The sequence below is a fragment of the Chrysemys picta genome, chromosome 8, assembly GCF_011386835.1.
Source record: "Chrysemys picta bellii isolate R12L10 chromosome 8, ASM1138683v2, whole genome shotgun sequence".
In the NCBI taxonomy this organism is placed as follows: Eukaryota; Metazoa; Chordata; order Testudines; family Emydidae; genus Chrysemys; species Chrysemys picta.
Window position 1 is genome coordinate 58,027,892 of NC_088798.1, and position 16,874 is coordinate 58,044,765.

Sequence of the window (16,874 nt, forward strand, 5' to 3'; positions counted from 1 at the left end):
GAATTTCAAAGGAACCTAGGATAGTAAGACGACCAACTCCCACAAAAATTGAAGTTAGATACCTAACTCATTTAGGCTCTTTTAAAAATCCCAACCATAGATATTTAAAATGAAAAACATTTTTTCCAGGAGAGAAAGATAATATTGCATTTGTTTTCTTTATTAAAATATCATGAGAACACATTTAGGAGATTCACTGAATGTTTTCAGTTCACTGTCCTACTTCACCCAATTATATAGATTCACAAAGTATTAAAAATACCAGTGACAATGAAAGAAAAATGCATTTAATCTGGGGGTTACTGGAACTCCAGCAGGATTCCTAGACACGTTATTAATAGGGGTGGATTTGATTTAAATCATGAGTCAGGAAGACTCTATTTAATCATGGATTTCTACATAAAGTGCATTCTTGTTAGTTCATAATTCTTAATTCATATTCTTCACAACTCCGAGACAGATGTAGGTTTCATTTTTAGAAGGTACACACTATGCATTTTTAAACCGTGATTTATTTTGAAAACTTTTCAGATTAGTTTTACAGCTATATCAGAAAATGAATGATTATTTGGTTATTTCATTTACCAAAGGTAACTGAAGCAGATATTTATGAAGTCATTGGGAGATGAACTATTTCCAATTCAACAGGCTAATCATTAATATTTGGAGGATTTTCTTGCCAAGCTGTATTAGTAGGAAAACATCACCGACATTTAATTTGTTTTATTTAACTAAAACAACAATAACGTTAAGTATTTTGGATTTTTTTCTTCAACAGCAAATATATAATATTTTAACAAAACAAGCATATGTCCCTCGCTTCTCACATTTATCTCCAGACTTCTTCTCCTTGTCCAGATCTATTCTGCCCATCAACAATCTTCTATTCATTGAACTTTTTGAAATGTTGCACTTTTATAGAGGAGTGAGGGATTGACTCTGTGTACACAAATTTGCAGAGGGACAATAGAATTGAGGTCTTATTTCTCACCTCTACATATTATTTATTTAATTTTGTTTTTGCTGTTAACAAGCATATTACCTCTGGAGAGAGAAATCCACAGTTTGAGAACTGCAAAACTAAGCATCTCTGATGGTTTCTTCTAGACTGAGCACTGAGTCCCATTGGGTAGATAGAAAGATTAACCTAAATCTATACAGAAGCCTGTGGAACCCCAGAAGATTGGATCCCTAATCCATGAACTATTGGAACTCATTTATAAATCTTTTCTTAAACATTACATGAATATATTGTCTCATACTATAGAATTAGAATTTATAATCCCTACTCCATGATGAGATACCTTTGAGCTATAATGTATCTTATTTAAAACTATCTAACTATTTTTCTTCAAAAATCCGATTTAAATTAAAAAAATAATTGATTTTATGCACCCTGGTTATTAAAAATACTTCACAGAATTATTTCCAACTGCATCACAAACTGTCATAATTTATTCTGCTCAATCCTGAAAGTTTGGATTATCTTTTTTTTTAGTCCATGCTTTCCAAGTAACCATCTTTTTTCTTGCCTTTTATGAGCTTACATAGCATAATGTTCTGCACTGGGTTTTAGACTCAGCTGGACATTCAGCAGTGTTCCTGAGGGTGAAAACACACATTTATCATGGTTATTCTGCATACACTACAACCAACCTGCTGTTGATAAAAAGAGGGACTATTTAGGGATCTGGGGAAAAGTTAGCCCAGAGTACAACTGAAATGCCAGATGTCATGAGAACTTAATCACCTGTAAGTGGCAGAAAGGAAACACAGCTAATATTAAAAAAAAGCTATGTTAATGTCTAGTCAGACAGTAACAGCAGAATTCTCTTTAAAAAAAAAACAACCTTCAAACAAAACTACATCATGACTTATTGTTTCCCCAGACACCCATTCCCTCAGTTTTATAATTATAAACAGATAGGTATGTACATATGAGGAAAAGCAACAGCACAAACAAATGTTATCTGTAAAACGTTTATCAAAAAGTCTCCTCTTTCCTCTACACATTTCTGGAAACTAAGTTAAAGGAATCTCAGTCAACTTATTCTAACATTAATGGGTTCATTTGCTGTGTGTTTTCTTTCAGTACTGAGGTCCGGGAATTTTAAGAATGTGCATTTTGTACAGAGGTGGGAGAAAATGGATTGAGTAGTTCCAAAGCTGGTAAAATGTAGATCATGAAAAGTTAAAATAAAAACCAGTATACAATAAATTACAAAGCTATTCCTAGTCCTCTCTGTTTCCTGTAATTAAGGTACCGTGTGATAAAGCAGTGCAAAAGAGAAAAGGGCTGTAAAATAATAGGAAAAGTGAAAAACAGCAAGGGGGGGTGATAGTTTAGAAGATTATGCAGAAAATTTACAAATGGAGACTGCCAAATAAGACGAACAAAACCCAATAAGGCTGTCCTCATCAGATAAATGTTATTAAAATGAAGAAAAGATTATACATATGAAAGGTAAAACTGTCTTCTGGATATATGTTATAGCATATTTTTTTCTCATTATATTTGAAACAACTGTTCTTCTCAAGTACTAATGAGTCACTAAGCTACAACTGCAGAAAACAGTTTACACAAAACATGTATTAGTATCTTTAATTGTGGGTCGGAAAGAAAATACATAGCACATTGGGAAAACTATTTTTTTTACACTGAGGTGAAAATATTAGAGAAATGAACCCCACAGAAGACAAGTTCCTAGAGGGGAAAAAAGTGTTTTCTATACAAATGCAAGATGCATATGTAAATGCAAAATTATGAACTCATATAAATTAATTAAATAAACCTCAGTTGTATACTCAATTCCTAACACAAAAATAAGAAGCGATTTAAGCTTCATTGAAGAATCCTTGGTTTCAGAGTAGCAGCCGTGTTAGTCTGTATCCGCAAAAAGAAGAACAGGAGTACTTGTGGCACCTTAGAGATTTTAAATTTGTTAGTCTCTAAGGTGCCACAAGTACTCCTGTTCTTCTTTTTGAAGAATCCTTCTAACTCAATAGGAACAGGTCAGGCACTCAGGTGCCAATTAAGCAATATGCTTAATCTTTAATTTTAAACTTCAGTGCAGCCACTTTCATTCTTAAGATGGGCACATGCTTAAGTAACTTTCTGAATCTGAACCTTAGTGAATAAGTTGGGCTGCACAGCATGTAAGGAAATCATGCAACAGTTAATTTTAAATAACTTACTAAAGGGAAGAGGAAAGCTGCATGCAGGACAATTAATTTAAAATAAAAAAACTGTTCTGACTGGCAATTAAACTGAATATTTATATTTGCAACTACTTTATCAAAACAAATTCATACATTTGGTCCCAGTTCATAACTTGGTCTGGGTATGAGGATCCTTATGTCTGTGCAAAACAAACTTATTTTAAGTACTTACGTTCTCTTATTTCCTTATTTTAAGTACTTAGTTTAATTTCTACAGAGAAAATATTTTTTCAAGTTATCGTTGGTTGAAAGTAATTAAAACCTACCACACGTGTGTAAACTACAATCTTCAACTGCTCATAACCAATTTTCAGTGGAATGTCAAAAGCATCTTTCCTCCTCAAGAACAGTCTCTGCCCAATTTCAACTGTCTACTCCCGAGTTTTGGAGTCAGTGCGGTTTTAATAAAAGCCTCAAAACACTGAGTTTCATAGATTCTAAGGCCAGAAGGGACATGGCGATCATCTAGCCTGACCTCCTGTATAGCACAGGCCATAGAACTCTCCCAAAATAATTCCTAGAGCATATCTTTTAGACAAACACCCACTCTTGATTTAAAAATTATAAGTACTGGAGAATCCATTATGACCCTTGGCAAATTAATCATTGGAACAATTACTCTCACTGTTAAAAGTTTATGCCTTATTTCCAGTTTTTTTTTTAAAGTATGAAGTGTTTTTCCCTATTGTTCTCCTACTCAAAAATGGTTGAATCATTTTTGCTCAAACGCCACACTCCCCCCAAAACAAAAAACAACCAACTAACCAAAAAGTTCAACTTCAGTTACAGACCAGACTTGGAAAATAACAGCCGGAAAAGTGAAAAATTGAGAAAGTTATGAGCAAATCATAAAAGTATTTAGTATGGAAATGTATAGGCACATTTAACTATAGTTGTCATTATTCACACAAGGGATAATACCTCATCTGTACTTCAGTGTTTCATACAAGACAAGTGAACATTAAGGGCCTCTCACACATCTTTCTTCTATAATCATATTTTTAGTTAGTTAGTTTTTATTTCTTTGATTTTTGGATTCTCCTTTAATGTCTCCAAAATACTTATTAAAGAAATGCAAGTAAAAATTGCAATCGCTCAGCAATAACAAAGTTTCTGGACAATCCACATTAGGGCATCAGCCATCTGTTCCACTCAAATCAAGCATCAGTTTTTTTTTTTAAAGTTATATTCCATCCTAAGAAAACAGTAATATCCCATCATCATTTTCCTTTTTCACCACCTAACATATGTCAAAATGTCATGCACGAGAGATCAACCATCAGATTTGCTAAATCATCATATACATAGAATGCAATTTTGGTATTGTAATAGTAAAAATTTAGGACATGATCTCAAAAAGTGCAAATTACCAACAGCACCCAAGCAAACAAATAAGATATGGGTCCTATGCTCTTAAGATCTTAAAATTTGAATGCATATGTTGTAAGTGCTAAAAGACTAGGTGTCGTTTTGTGAAATAGATCTGCTCTCCTTTGTTCTCACATATTTAACAAAATTCCAAAGCTATGGTCTCTGTTCATGTTAATATTTCATTCTTAAAAACCAAAAGCTGTTAAAGAAATTGTATGGTAAGCTTTCAAGAGGAAATAGTAAACTTTTCTTTCTGGCTATGACATCAACGATAATAAGAATAGCTAATTAGAACTTAGTTAATTTTGTTGATGTGAAAACCACTCTGATTTCTGTATTTGGGTGACAGTAAGTAGTATTAAAACTTGGTTTTTCAGTAAACAGCTATGACTATGAGACACAAGGGGCCATACCATGTTCTCAGTTACACCAGCATCTAACTTTAGTAACTGGACAGAATTTGGTGGAGAGAGAAAAATCTGTCGAAGAAGGAAGATACAATTTATGTTCAGGTACTATCATTATCCCAACTAGACTTCTCATAAGGATGACCATACAGATGAAGTCCTAATAGGGACACTGTATATTTGATACGTTATTCCTTTCATTAGCATAAAAACAACACCTCTTTACTTCAACGCAGCGCAAACTATTTTATCAAGTCACAAATCTCAGTATTTCCAATGAACAACTACAAAAAATGGATCATAGTTCCTATGCCATGATATATCAAAGGATTTATCTGTCCCTAGAAAGTGATGTAAGATAATTAATCAAAACTAAAGGATTTGTTGGATTTATTCACTCCTTCATTCTAGAACGTAACTTTGAAACCTCTTCTACCACTTCAACAGTTTACATCAGCAGTGTCTACAATTCTAAGGTTCAAAATTTAGACAAACTGCATCCTGTGAGACTAATGCCAGCTGAATTTTAGCAATGATCAAAAACTACTATGTAAACAGACTATTGCGACCTTCCATTACTTAGCAGTGAATCAAAACAGCAGTACCATCTGCTTTGCTCTCTAATGGTCCTGGAAATAAGAGTCCGAGGCTAGGTCTACACTACCCGCCTGAATCGGCGGTAGAAATCGACCTCTCGGGGATCGATTTATCGCGTCCCGTCGGGACGCGACAATCGATCCCCGAATCGACGCTCTTACTCCACCAGCGGAGGTGGGAGTAAGCGCCGTCGACAGAAAGCCGCAGAAGTCGATTTTGCCGCCGTCCTCACAGCGGGGTAAGTCGGCTGCGATACGTCGAATTCAGCTACGCTATTCACGTAGCTGAATTTGTGTATCTTAAATCGACTCCCCCCTGTAGTGTAGATGTACCCCTAGATTCCTTTCCCCTGCACAGAACATAGTATTACAGCCACAGTAGTAGATCTGTTCAACTGTTCTCAATATTTCAATCTACATTATAAAGTTTTGCTATTTTTCTGCTTTCTCATCTTTTATAATCAAGAAGTTGTTTTAGAACAACATTTATTATGGAGCCACACTGTTTTTTTAATACAGCATCAAATTGTGCTAGGCACTTTACAGAAAGCTCCCCATTCCACTAGCTTGGACAAAAGGTCTAGTCAGTTATAAACATTGATAGTACACCAACACAATTTATAGAAATCATGACTCAATTCCTGTAGCACTTCTTGTAGCTGTTACTGCCATCAACATTTGCCAAAGGGCTCAGTCAGAATTGCCACCTATGTTCCAGTTGCGTTTCTAAGCACTCTGAGCTGTTACCAGGTTATTATTCTTTTCCTTAAGTCATGACTTAAGATAGTTACAAGTATAACTGGGTAAGCTTTTAATAACCAGGACTCCTAAAATGCATGACTCTGGAGAATTACAGGCCCCAATGACTTGCTAATAAAGAATGAAATCTCAGAGACCTGTAATAAATAAGTCATGGTTCTATTTGCCCAGAACTTCAAGCTGCATGGTGATTCAAGCTCCATATCAACTTGTAACAGATGTGGACTAGTTCTATGGATATCCTGGTTGATTACACATTTCCACATCTAATATCAGACTACTACTCACAAGTCTTTAAAGAAACAGATAAAAACCTTCCATTAAGATGGAGTTAAGGGTGAAAATGGTTTTCACTAATCAAGAACATTAAAGGGATACCATCAACAAACTTCATTGTGCTTCTTTCCAGACTGCCCTCACACATGGAATATTCTCCCTGAATTTAGCAGGTGGGTTACCAAAGGATTGTCATTGCACATCCATCTTTTTGTTCAAAAATAGAGCAGAGATCAAATTAAGACAGTTGTACCTAGTCCAGCATCTTAGTAATTGAAGAGAACTGAAAAACAAACAAACACTTCTTAAAATATTTGTTAAAAGATAATCACTATATATTGCTATTTGTTTAAACTGTTAATTGGGCAGGTTAGGTTTATTGTTTCAAATCAGTATCAGAATTGTAACCCAATAATGGTTACTCTAGATGAGCATGAGCTTATATAATTTATTAATATGTTTATATTATACTATAAACACAACAAAAAAGTATCCAAACACCTTAAACAGAATGTTAATAAGTCCATATAAAAGTTAAGTATACTGATTTTTCAAATCAGTTGAATTTAAGGGATTCATCACTAGCTAGCCATTATCAGAACATATCCAGTTCATAATGAAAAAGCTGACTCAAAGATGGTATAAAACCAGTCCAAAAACAATATAAATAGTGATGTAGTAACAACATTAATTTTTTTGTGGGGGAAGGGATTTAGTGGAGGTAGAAATTATAGCTGGATTTCTAATCTTTTAAGAGGGACACACCAACATAGCAAGGATCTCCAAAAATGTAAGCTGACAGTGTTTCCTACTGAACGCTCATAGATAATCTTTCAGAAATGGAGAGTATGTTTTGTAAATATAGTACACCGCTACCCCGATATAATGTGACCCGATATAACACGGGTTCGCAAGAAAGCGGTAAAGCAGCGCTCCGGCGGATCAGCATGTCAGCTCCCAGCCGCGACGCTCCGCTTCCCGCCGCCGGTGAGTGTGGGGAAGTTGGGGAAAAGGATGCCCCTTGTATTCACCTGCAACGGGAAGCAGAGCGCCGCAGCTGGGAGCTGGCGGAGTGGAGCGGGCTGCTCTGCTTCCAGTGTTGCTGGTGAACGTGGGACCTTTCCCCAACACCTACCCCCCCAGCGACACGGCTGGGGCCGGGGCAAGAAAAGTGGAGCGGGCTGGGGCCATGGCGCTCCATTTCCCGCCACAGATGTGTACGGGGGGGAGGGGGAGGGGGGGAGAGGGAGGAAGGGTGGTCCTTTCCCCAACCTCACCCCACTCACTGGCAGCGGTGGAAGTGGAGCAGCCCGGCCCCAGCCCACTCCATTCCCCCAGCTCCCAGTTGTGGCGCTCCGCTTCCCGCCGCAGGTGAGTATGGGGGGGGGGGGGGTGTCCTTTCCCCAACCTCTCCGCACTCACCGGTGGTGGGAAGCGGAGCACCGCAGCTGGGAGCTAGAGGAGTGGAGTGGGCTGGGGCCAGGTTTCCCGCTGCTCCGCTTCCCGCTGCTGCTGGTGAGTGCCTGTCAGGGGGCGGGGGGGTGTAGATAGGGGTCAGGGCAGTTAGGGGACAGGGAGCAGGGGGGTTGGGTAGGGGGTGGAGTCCTGGGGGTGATTAGGGATGGGGATCTCTGGAGGGGGCGGTCAGGGGACAAGGAGCAGGGGGGGCCAAAGCAAGTTCGATATAACGTGGTCTCACCTATAGTGCAGTAAGATTTTTTGGCTCCAGAGGACCAGGTTATATCAGGGTAGAGGTGTACTCAGAGCCTAAAAGAACTTTCAAGAGCTACAGTCAGCAGCTGCATTTCTACATAACTGTAGGTTTGAAACTCAATAAACACACACTATTATCTGTTCAAAAATATCTGGTCCACTGCTCACATGCTATCCTGGCTAACAGCCATGCACACACATCATAACTGTCAAGAAATGGAAGTATAAAAATCAGTAGATTTATAAAGGTTCCTGTCAGAGGGTTTGCAGAATTTGACAAAAGTTTTCTAATTAAATTCTAGTTCTGCTGCTATTCATGCGTTCTAGTTTACTTTTTACTTTATGACCATTTAAATGTATGCATTATAGGGAAGAAGTAAGCCAGCATCCTACATCTGGTAAGGCTATATAGGATAAAGTAGTTACGAAATGCAAGTTGCAATATTTGCCTATCTAGTATCAGGGTGTAATTTGTGATACACAATAAAGAAAAAAGTTACCAAAATAACAGATGTAAAGAGTCAAAAAATGCACCACCTGTTTAACAAAACAGTTCTCTATTTGTAAGGTTGGTGGGGGAAATAGGCAAAATTTATAAAATTAACCACAAACTGGAAAGGATGTTTTGCAATGTTTACCATGGAAGTCTTAAATTTGCAGTTAAAATGAGAAAGTAAATACTTTCTAGCAGGAAACAGCAAGAATAAAATGGGATCTCAGATATTTACCACCTCTGAGATAAAGTCTTGCATTGCAATACAAAGTCTTTTTGTACATACACTACTAACTACATGTTATATGTAACTTGTGTCCCAAATGTACATTTTTTAAAAATAAGCTTAAGCTTAAGACAGTTCTTTTCAAACAGGTCCTTTCAAAGACTGTCAACAAGCCAAAGAAGCTGGGCATTCCAACAGTGGGATTTATATGATCAAACCTGAAAACAGCAATGAACCAGTACAGTTATGGTGTGAGAACAGTCTGGACCCTGGAGGCTGGGCAGTTATTCAGAAAAGGACAGATGGATCTGTCAATTTCTTCAGGAATTGGGACAGTTACAAGGTAAGTTTTAGAATTCAGAAAAGTAACAGCTTAATTTTTGGTAGGGACAGTAACCTCTAGAAACTGGTATCAGTATTCACAAGATGCTATTTTTCAATGCAATTCTTCTCCACTGCAGTTAATTTTGCTGCAAGATTAACAATTGAAAAAGAATCAGAAGTAAAATAGTTAGTTACCCAAGAACTAAGAATTAGCAAAAACTGAACAGGCGAATAAAAACAGAAAAAAGGCATCATCATATATGGCTGGTCATATGTTATAAATTTTACCTCTTAAATGTGCAGAGGAAGTGAATTAAGGTTACTATGAGAAGTTTAACCGTTGAATTTCTTGGAATCTGACAAAGCTGCATCCTCGATGACAAAATAACAAATGTTTTTTACTTTATTCCCTCTTTTATAAAAGGAAAAAGGAGATTAAAATAATAAAGCACAAAACCAAACTTCTTTTACACACAATCTGAATAAAGTATTTACCTTCAATAGCCTCAAAGAGTATAACTCTGAACATTTCAGTATAAAGTGAAAGTTTTGTAGTGGGTGTACACAATTGGTTTTTCAATTGCTTAACTTTTTGGGGAAAACTGGCCCACAAACTAGCTCTCACTTAGAGCGTTTTATGGAGGAAAAGAATTTGTAATCCTACTAAACACCACATAATTAAAAGAAAAATAATAAGTATTTTATTTACAACTCCAAACACTTTATACATTGATACTAAAGTGGATATTTTCTTAGGGAAAGGAAACAATGGCTTGCAAATATTAGCAAAAAGGTATCATACCAGCAGTCTGTGATTCAAGACCAATAGTCTTCACTGAATTTACTAGAACTGAAATCTAGAGTACACAGATGGATTGTCTAATTACATATATAGTGAAATGCCATTCTACCTTGTAAAAGGTACAAAAATGTTATGCATCTTGAGTATTGGCTTACTCATCTATAATTATCTTCTGTGCCTCAAAGTACTTCATTGTAATGGGTTACTCATACGATCTTAATGGACAACATTTGTTGTGCCACAGAAAATATTGTTTCAAAAAGCACATCATGGGAATCAAAGGTGCAAAAGATCAGATTCTGACACCTTCACTCATGCTGAGTAATACATTACACTGCCAGTAGTCCCATTGAGATCAGTGAGACTACTCATGGAGTGGAGTACTACTTAGATTGAGAAAAGGTGACAGAATCTAGCCCAAAGGAACTAATTGAAAGGGTGGAGCAGAAGTTTAAAAGCCTAACAGTTTTTAGTTTAGATACACATTCTACTGGGATATACTACTACTACTGGTAAATGTCTTCATTCAATAGATTCAGAAAAGCCAGTAGATTTAACCTCATATTCTGGTTTTCTTTGTACAGAAAGGATTTGGAAATGTTGATGGAGAGTACTGGCTGGGACTAGAAAATATTTACATGCTTACCAATCAGGACAATTATAGGCTATTGATTGAACTAGAAGACTGGAGTAATAAGAAAGTCTATGCAGAATACAGCAGTTTTCGCCTGGAGCCTGAAAGTGAATTCTATAGGCTGCGTCTGGGAACTTACCAGGGAAATGCAGGGGATTCCATGATATGGCACAATGGAAAACAATTTACAACACTGGACAGAGATAGAGATACATACACAGGTAAGGGAATTTTAATGATGTTATACATAGGAAAAAGCTGCTCAGTGCAACAGATTCCATTGGTAGTACCACCTTATTCATATATAACTGTTTCAAGAAATAATACAGTTCGTGCTCCAGAATAATTTCAAGAAATCTTATGAAGATGAATTTTTCTTATAGGCAATGTCTCAGTTAATCCACTCAGTTGTAAATGATCCCAGTATAGACCTCAATCCTGTAAATTATTCCATGTAGGCAGAACCATGCATCTGCATGGAGCCTGTTGCACAACTGGGGACTTAGTTATTTTAATTCAGTCAACTTCAGTAGGGGTAAGATGACTGAATAAGCTATGTGTTTCTTCTATTCCACATAAGACCTTTGCTGTTATTCTCAGAAATCATGTAATTTGTCTTTCTTGGTGAAACTTGACCCAGAGGGTTAGCAGTAGGCCTTTACATAACTTACTACACATCTAAGCCTTCTTTTGAGGCATTAGTGGGATTTTAGTTGTGTATAGGCCCAGTGCAATCCTGCAAAGGAGCAAACTTCTTGAGTTTTTACCAGCATGTGAGAAAATCATAGACTCTTTCCTTTCCTTTTTAATTATGCATGTTAATAAACAAATTTTTACATAGCCATTATCTTACAGGGACACTTCTATCTGAAAATGTTGTAGTACTTATTATTACCAGTTAACATCTAATATTGCTACAACCAAAAGATTGAGAGAGAAGAAATATCTCTTTTTTGTGCATTTTGCAAGTCAGCTTTATTGATTCTCCTGCACAGTCAGTTTTCTCTCTTTTTGTGAGTTTTCCTACACTGAAATGTAGGAAAATGGAGAGAAAAAATATTTTTTGAAATAGGAATATTATCTGCATTAAAGTGAGGCCTAGATACCCACCCCCCAAAAAAAAGATTACAGCCTCACTGTGCTAGGTGCTGTAATTCAATTATAAAGACTCAAAAATTGCCAGAGATACACTACTTTTAACTAGTGTTTTTAAAATAGATTAGATTTCAAACTGATTGTGTCTCTTTAAGCACTCTTTTGGTTAGCAATCTGGAAAACGCTATTTTTCTATGGATTAGGGAGTCTCATAGCAGCTTTTGATGCTAGCATTATTTGCACTTCTCAAAGGGACATTGTTAACTTAGATATTTTTAAACTGACTAGTTAAGAAATTCCCAATTCAGCTAATGTAACATTGTGTCCTTTTAAAAAATACCTTTAAAAATACTTAAAACAGTTTTTCTGTCCCCTTATATTTTTAAGGGTCTTTTGGCAAGAGAGAAACCAACTGATTATATATGGGAAACAATGAAACCAATATACAAAGCGTAAACAAACTGGAAAAAATAGAGAATACTATTTTCTCTCATCGGTTTCACTACTAGCAATGTTATGCCCCAATTCTGCAGAGATTTATACATGTGCTTAACTTGAATCACTCAGTAGTCCCAGGTGAATAAAATTAAGTACCTGAAGAAGTCTTTGTAGGATCAGGGCCTTGCATGTTACTTGTAACTATAACAAGTACAACATTTTCAGACAAAATATTATTCTTTTTGCTGATGCCCCTTTAATGATAAAAAGCTCTAATACTAATATAAAATTCTTGATTAAAAACTGAAAATGACCCATAGAAAAACATACCGTGTTACGGCACCACTCATTGTCCAGTTTTGGCCCTGAACGTAGGTAGCATTTTAAAAATAATGACGACTTAAAACAATTGCTACTTTGTTAATATTGTTACTTTTAAAACTTCGGAGAAGACTGACCACCATCTCTCTTCATAAGGTAAACTTCACAAAAATCAATGAAATTGAAACTTAAGGCACAAGTCACATTGTTCCCGCTAAAGTACTTCTGAACAGTTTAAAGCAGATATTCTTAACAATTGCTTACATAAAGTATGTTTTTAGTTTCTTTCAATATAATTAAGCAGCTGAAATCAAAGAGGAGAGCCAGCCCCATGTGACCAGCCCAGCTCTCCTCAGATTACCAGCAATCTTCTGTGAACTGCAGTTTGCAGTTGCAATGGAGTTTAGAGAATTGTAAGTGGAAGGAGAAGTTATCCATCTGATCACTAATGGGAGACAAAGTGGCTAGCAAGACAAGCACTCTGTTAATATGTAGTCGATAGCATAAAAAAGTTTGAGAACCCCTGGTCTATCATTTCCCCTCTGAAGTGCTGATGTTTCACTTATTTTATTCTCTCCCAACAGGAAATTGTGCCCATTTTCACAAAGGAGGCTGGTGGTACAATGCTTGCGCACATTCTAACCTTAATGGAGTGTGGTACAGAGGAGGTCATTACAGAAGCAAATATCAAGATGGGATTTTTTGGGCTGAGTACAGAGGAGGTTCTTATTCCCTGAAAGCAGTTCAGATGATGATCAGACCCATTGACTGAAAAAAACCCACCATACCCCACTATTTCAAGTGATCAAATATAAAACTTTTCAGTGCTTGAGCTCCAGGGGGGGGAAAAAGTTACATTTAAACTCTTATTTTGCACAATTTAGCCCTGCAAAATGCAGTGCTACAAGTGTTTTGGGTTTTTGTTTTTTAAACTTTCTCACTGTGATACAGTGTGTTAAATATAAAGCTTCTAATAATTCACAAAACACACAAGGGTTTAAACATTTGCAATAAATATTTATCTTCATTAAAGCCCTACACATTTTGCATTAATTGCAGCCATTAAAATGATTAAAATAGTTCTTAGGTTACAGTACAAGTTTCTTCAGATCAGTTCAACCTTTACATGTAAATATGTAAAACAAACTATTTGTCTTATTTTAATGTGAAAATGAATTCATTTTCAGTTATTTAATAGTTTTTTAAAAACTCATTATAAGATTACTTTCAATGTATATCTGATCTTACATTGTTATTGTTTTAACATTTACACACACAATGTGTTTGCACCCCAAAATAGTAGACAGAAAATTGGAGAGAAACTCTAGTTTTGCCAGCAGAAATATATTTGGTTGCAAATAAACGATAAGAGTCATTTCCACATGAAGTTGTGAATTTAACATAAAATAGTTGCTAATAATGTAGACTGTTTTTTACAGGACATGTGTATCCTGCTTCCCATCAAAGCATTTAGGAGAAATGTTTTCTTAGCACAATAAAAACAAAATACAATTCTTATAACACAAACACTCTTATAAATGCATGAGTAAATTCCACAGTGCTCATGTCTTTTCTATTTGTCTTTGTACTCAACACATGTAGCAGGCAGGCAGTGCTATCTATGGTATGCATGCTACTGAATAGGAAAATCATTCTTGATCACTTGAAAACTCAATCAGCAAAATAGGTAAAAATTTAAAAAAAAAAGTTTTACTAGAATATATTAAATACATATTTTCTCAACCTTTTGCAAATTGTGACCAAACTGGCATTTTGAAATAATTACAATCTAATCTCAGTTTCCAAGAAGGCATTAAAATTCAATTTTTTTTCATTTTTATTAGTTCATGACTTGAACAGATTTCAGCACGTATAACATGTTGGCATTACATAGTAAATTCAGAAAATATGATGCAGCTAAAGAAATTAATGTTAATGACTATATTAATTTATTTCTAAACTTTGTATAAATGCAGCCTGGGGACATTTGTGGTTGCCTAGATGAGGAAAGGCAACCAATATACAGATGCAGATCAACTTCAAAAGCAAGAAAAGAGTGGTATTGCTAAGGCAAATTTGGGCTGATACTCTTGTGGCCCAGATATAAATGGATGGAAGGGACTTTTGCTACTTCACTCATACTTTCCAGGACTAATTAGGTACACAAAAAAGCCAGAATACAGAAAAGAGTTTCTTGGTTTCACAGACTCAAGTTGACTTTGCCAAGTATTAACGAAGAACAGTCCCACGTATAGTACTATTTACTAGTTTGCTCAACAAAATTATTTAAAATCCAATTCTTACATTAATCAGTCTCAAATATTAACAGTCACAAAACTGCGAGGACCTGAAGTTGTGAGCTGATGTCTTTTTTAAATTGTAACATTTTACAATACAAAATATGCAGGATCATGTGAATATCTCAAATCTGTCATTTTGACCATTATAAGAACAGAGTTTGTTTAGTTGGAGAAATACCATTTAAAAATCAGAAAGCATTTTCAGAGTAAACAAGCATACACCACAACTTAAGAAGATATCTGTGAAAATCCCATCTCCACACCTATAAAAGATTATACTAAAGAGAGAAAAGTTCTGCCTCAGTACAGGCATAGCAACTTACTCTGTAACACCTAGTAAGGGTGAGAGTTGTAGACTAAATTGCATCCTTGCATATCTGCTGTAAAGACACATTATACCTCCACCTAACTGTCTTTCTAGCTGAATTACCTCATAGTCCTATGGGACAAAATACATCTTGGGGAATTATAAGGAACAGAAATTCACATTCTGAACCACTTACACAAAAACACTCTTGTACTTTACTTTTCTTGGGTTCTTTAAAATAAATATGGTATTTGCCAACTTTGAACTTATAATCATAGAAATGTAGGACTGGAAGGGACCTCAGTAGGTCATCTAGTCCAGCCCCCTGCACTGAGGCAGGACTAAGTATTATCTAGACCATTCCTGACAGATGTTTGTCTAACCTGTTCTTTAAAACCTCCAGTGATGGAGATTCCATAATAATTTCTTCCAGTGCTTAACTTCCCTTACAGTTGGGAAGTTTTTCCATATGTCTGACCTAAATCTCCCTTGCTGTAATTTGAGCCCATTATTTCTTATCCTGTCCTCAGGGGTTAAGGAGAACAATTTATCACCCTCTTCTTTATAGCAACTTTTTACATACTTGAAGACTGTTATAAGTTCTGGCAATAACATATTGCCATCATATATATAAACTCACAGCCTCTTTGGATACAGAGCTGCTGAACCAAAGCCCATTAAAGTCAGTGAGAGTCTTAACAGAGAGCCCCGCATTGGATATTAGTGGCTTTGGGTCAGGTCTTAAGGAATTGCAGTTCTCTCTGAAGCACGTTGCAGGTGAACGTGACAGCAGGAAGTACCACCTTTAGATTCTACTGAAAAAAAAAAAAGTAGGACACAAACTATCACAAGATGTAACAACTTTAACCTTATTGGAATCTAGATAAACAGACTGATAGCTACCTTGATCTGAAACTGGGCAAGCAGAAACAACAGTACAAAGGAGAAACAGAATCTTATGGGCAGAGAGACTGTGGGGCCTAGAAGAATAAGCACAGGATTGGGAGCTGGAACAGTAACTAAACTTGGACAAATTAGTTACAATTTTTAGTCTCATATCTGACCTGTAAAATTGCCAACTATATCAAAGTTATTGTAAGCTACTTACCAGGAGACTTCTGAAGTTTGAATTATCATTACCCTCCCCTAAAAATCTTGGAAGACTACTCCCAGGAAACAGTATAAATTCAGCTTCTAAAGAAGTCCAAGCTGATGGCCAGATATTACAAGATAGATGCTCTAGAAATCACTGAATTAGATTAGATTTAAATATAAACATAGAAACACAGATTTCTAAACTAAAGGCATTTATCAGAAGTACGCACTGATTTCCAGATAGCAATCTACCAAGACTGATTCCCTAACAGTTTTTTCAGGGAAGTAAGTGATTCTCAGACAGCTAAAACCTGTTATTAAAAAAAACTGATAAGTGTGCATTTCAAGTAGAAGTGCCAAGAGTGAATCAAACAGCAGCTAATTGTGAAAGCACAATGGCAGCAAGAAGTGCTGAGTGTGAAGTTCTAGGATAGCTGCTATGCAGAACACTATTGTGGCTGGCAAACCAATAGCTGATTCTTTCAATTAAAACTATAT

At 36.1% G+C, this 16,874-nt stretch overlaps 2 protein-coding genes across 18 annotated transcripts in view; one reads left to right on the forward strand and one right to left on the reverse strand.

The window, feature by feature from the left end:
* Positions 1-14,229, forward strand: part of ANGPTL1 (angiopoietin like 1) — a 38,698-nt gene extending 24,469 nt beyond the window's left edge. The window contains exons 3-5 of the mRNA XM_005304199.4: positions 9,210-9,403; positions 10,771-11,041; positions 13,259-14,229. Coding sequence (XP_005304256.1) covers positions 9,210-9,403; positions 10,771-11,041; positions 13,259-13,446 — 653 coding nt within the window. The 3' untranslated portion in view covers positions 13,447-14,229. The remainder of the gene's footprint in view (positions 1-9,209; positions 9,404-10,770; positions 11,042-13,258) is intronic.
* Positions 1-16,874, reverse strand: part of RALGPS2 (Ral GEF with PH domain and SH3 binding motif 2) — a 286,135-nt gene that overhangs the window by 115,636 nt on the left and 153,625 nt on the right. The gene's annotated exons all lie outside the window — the stretch shown is intronic.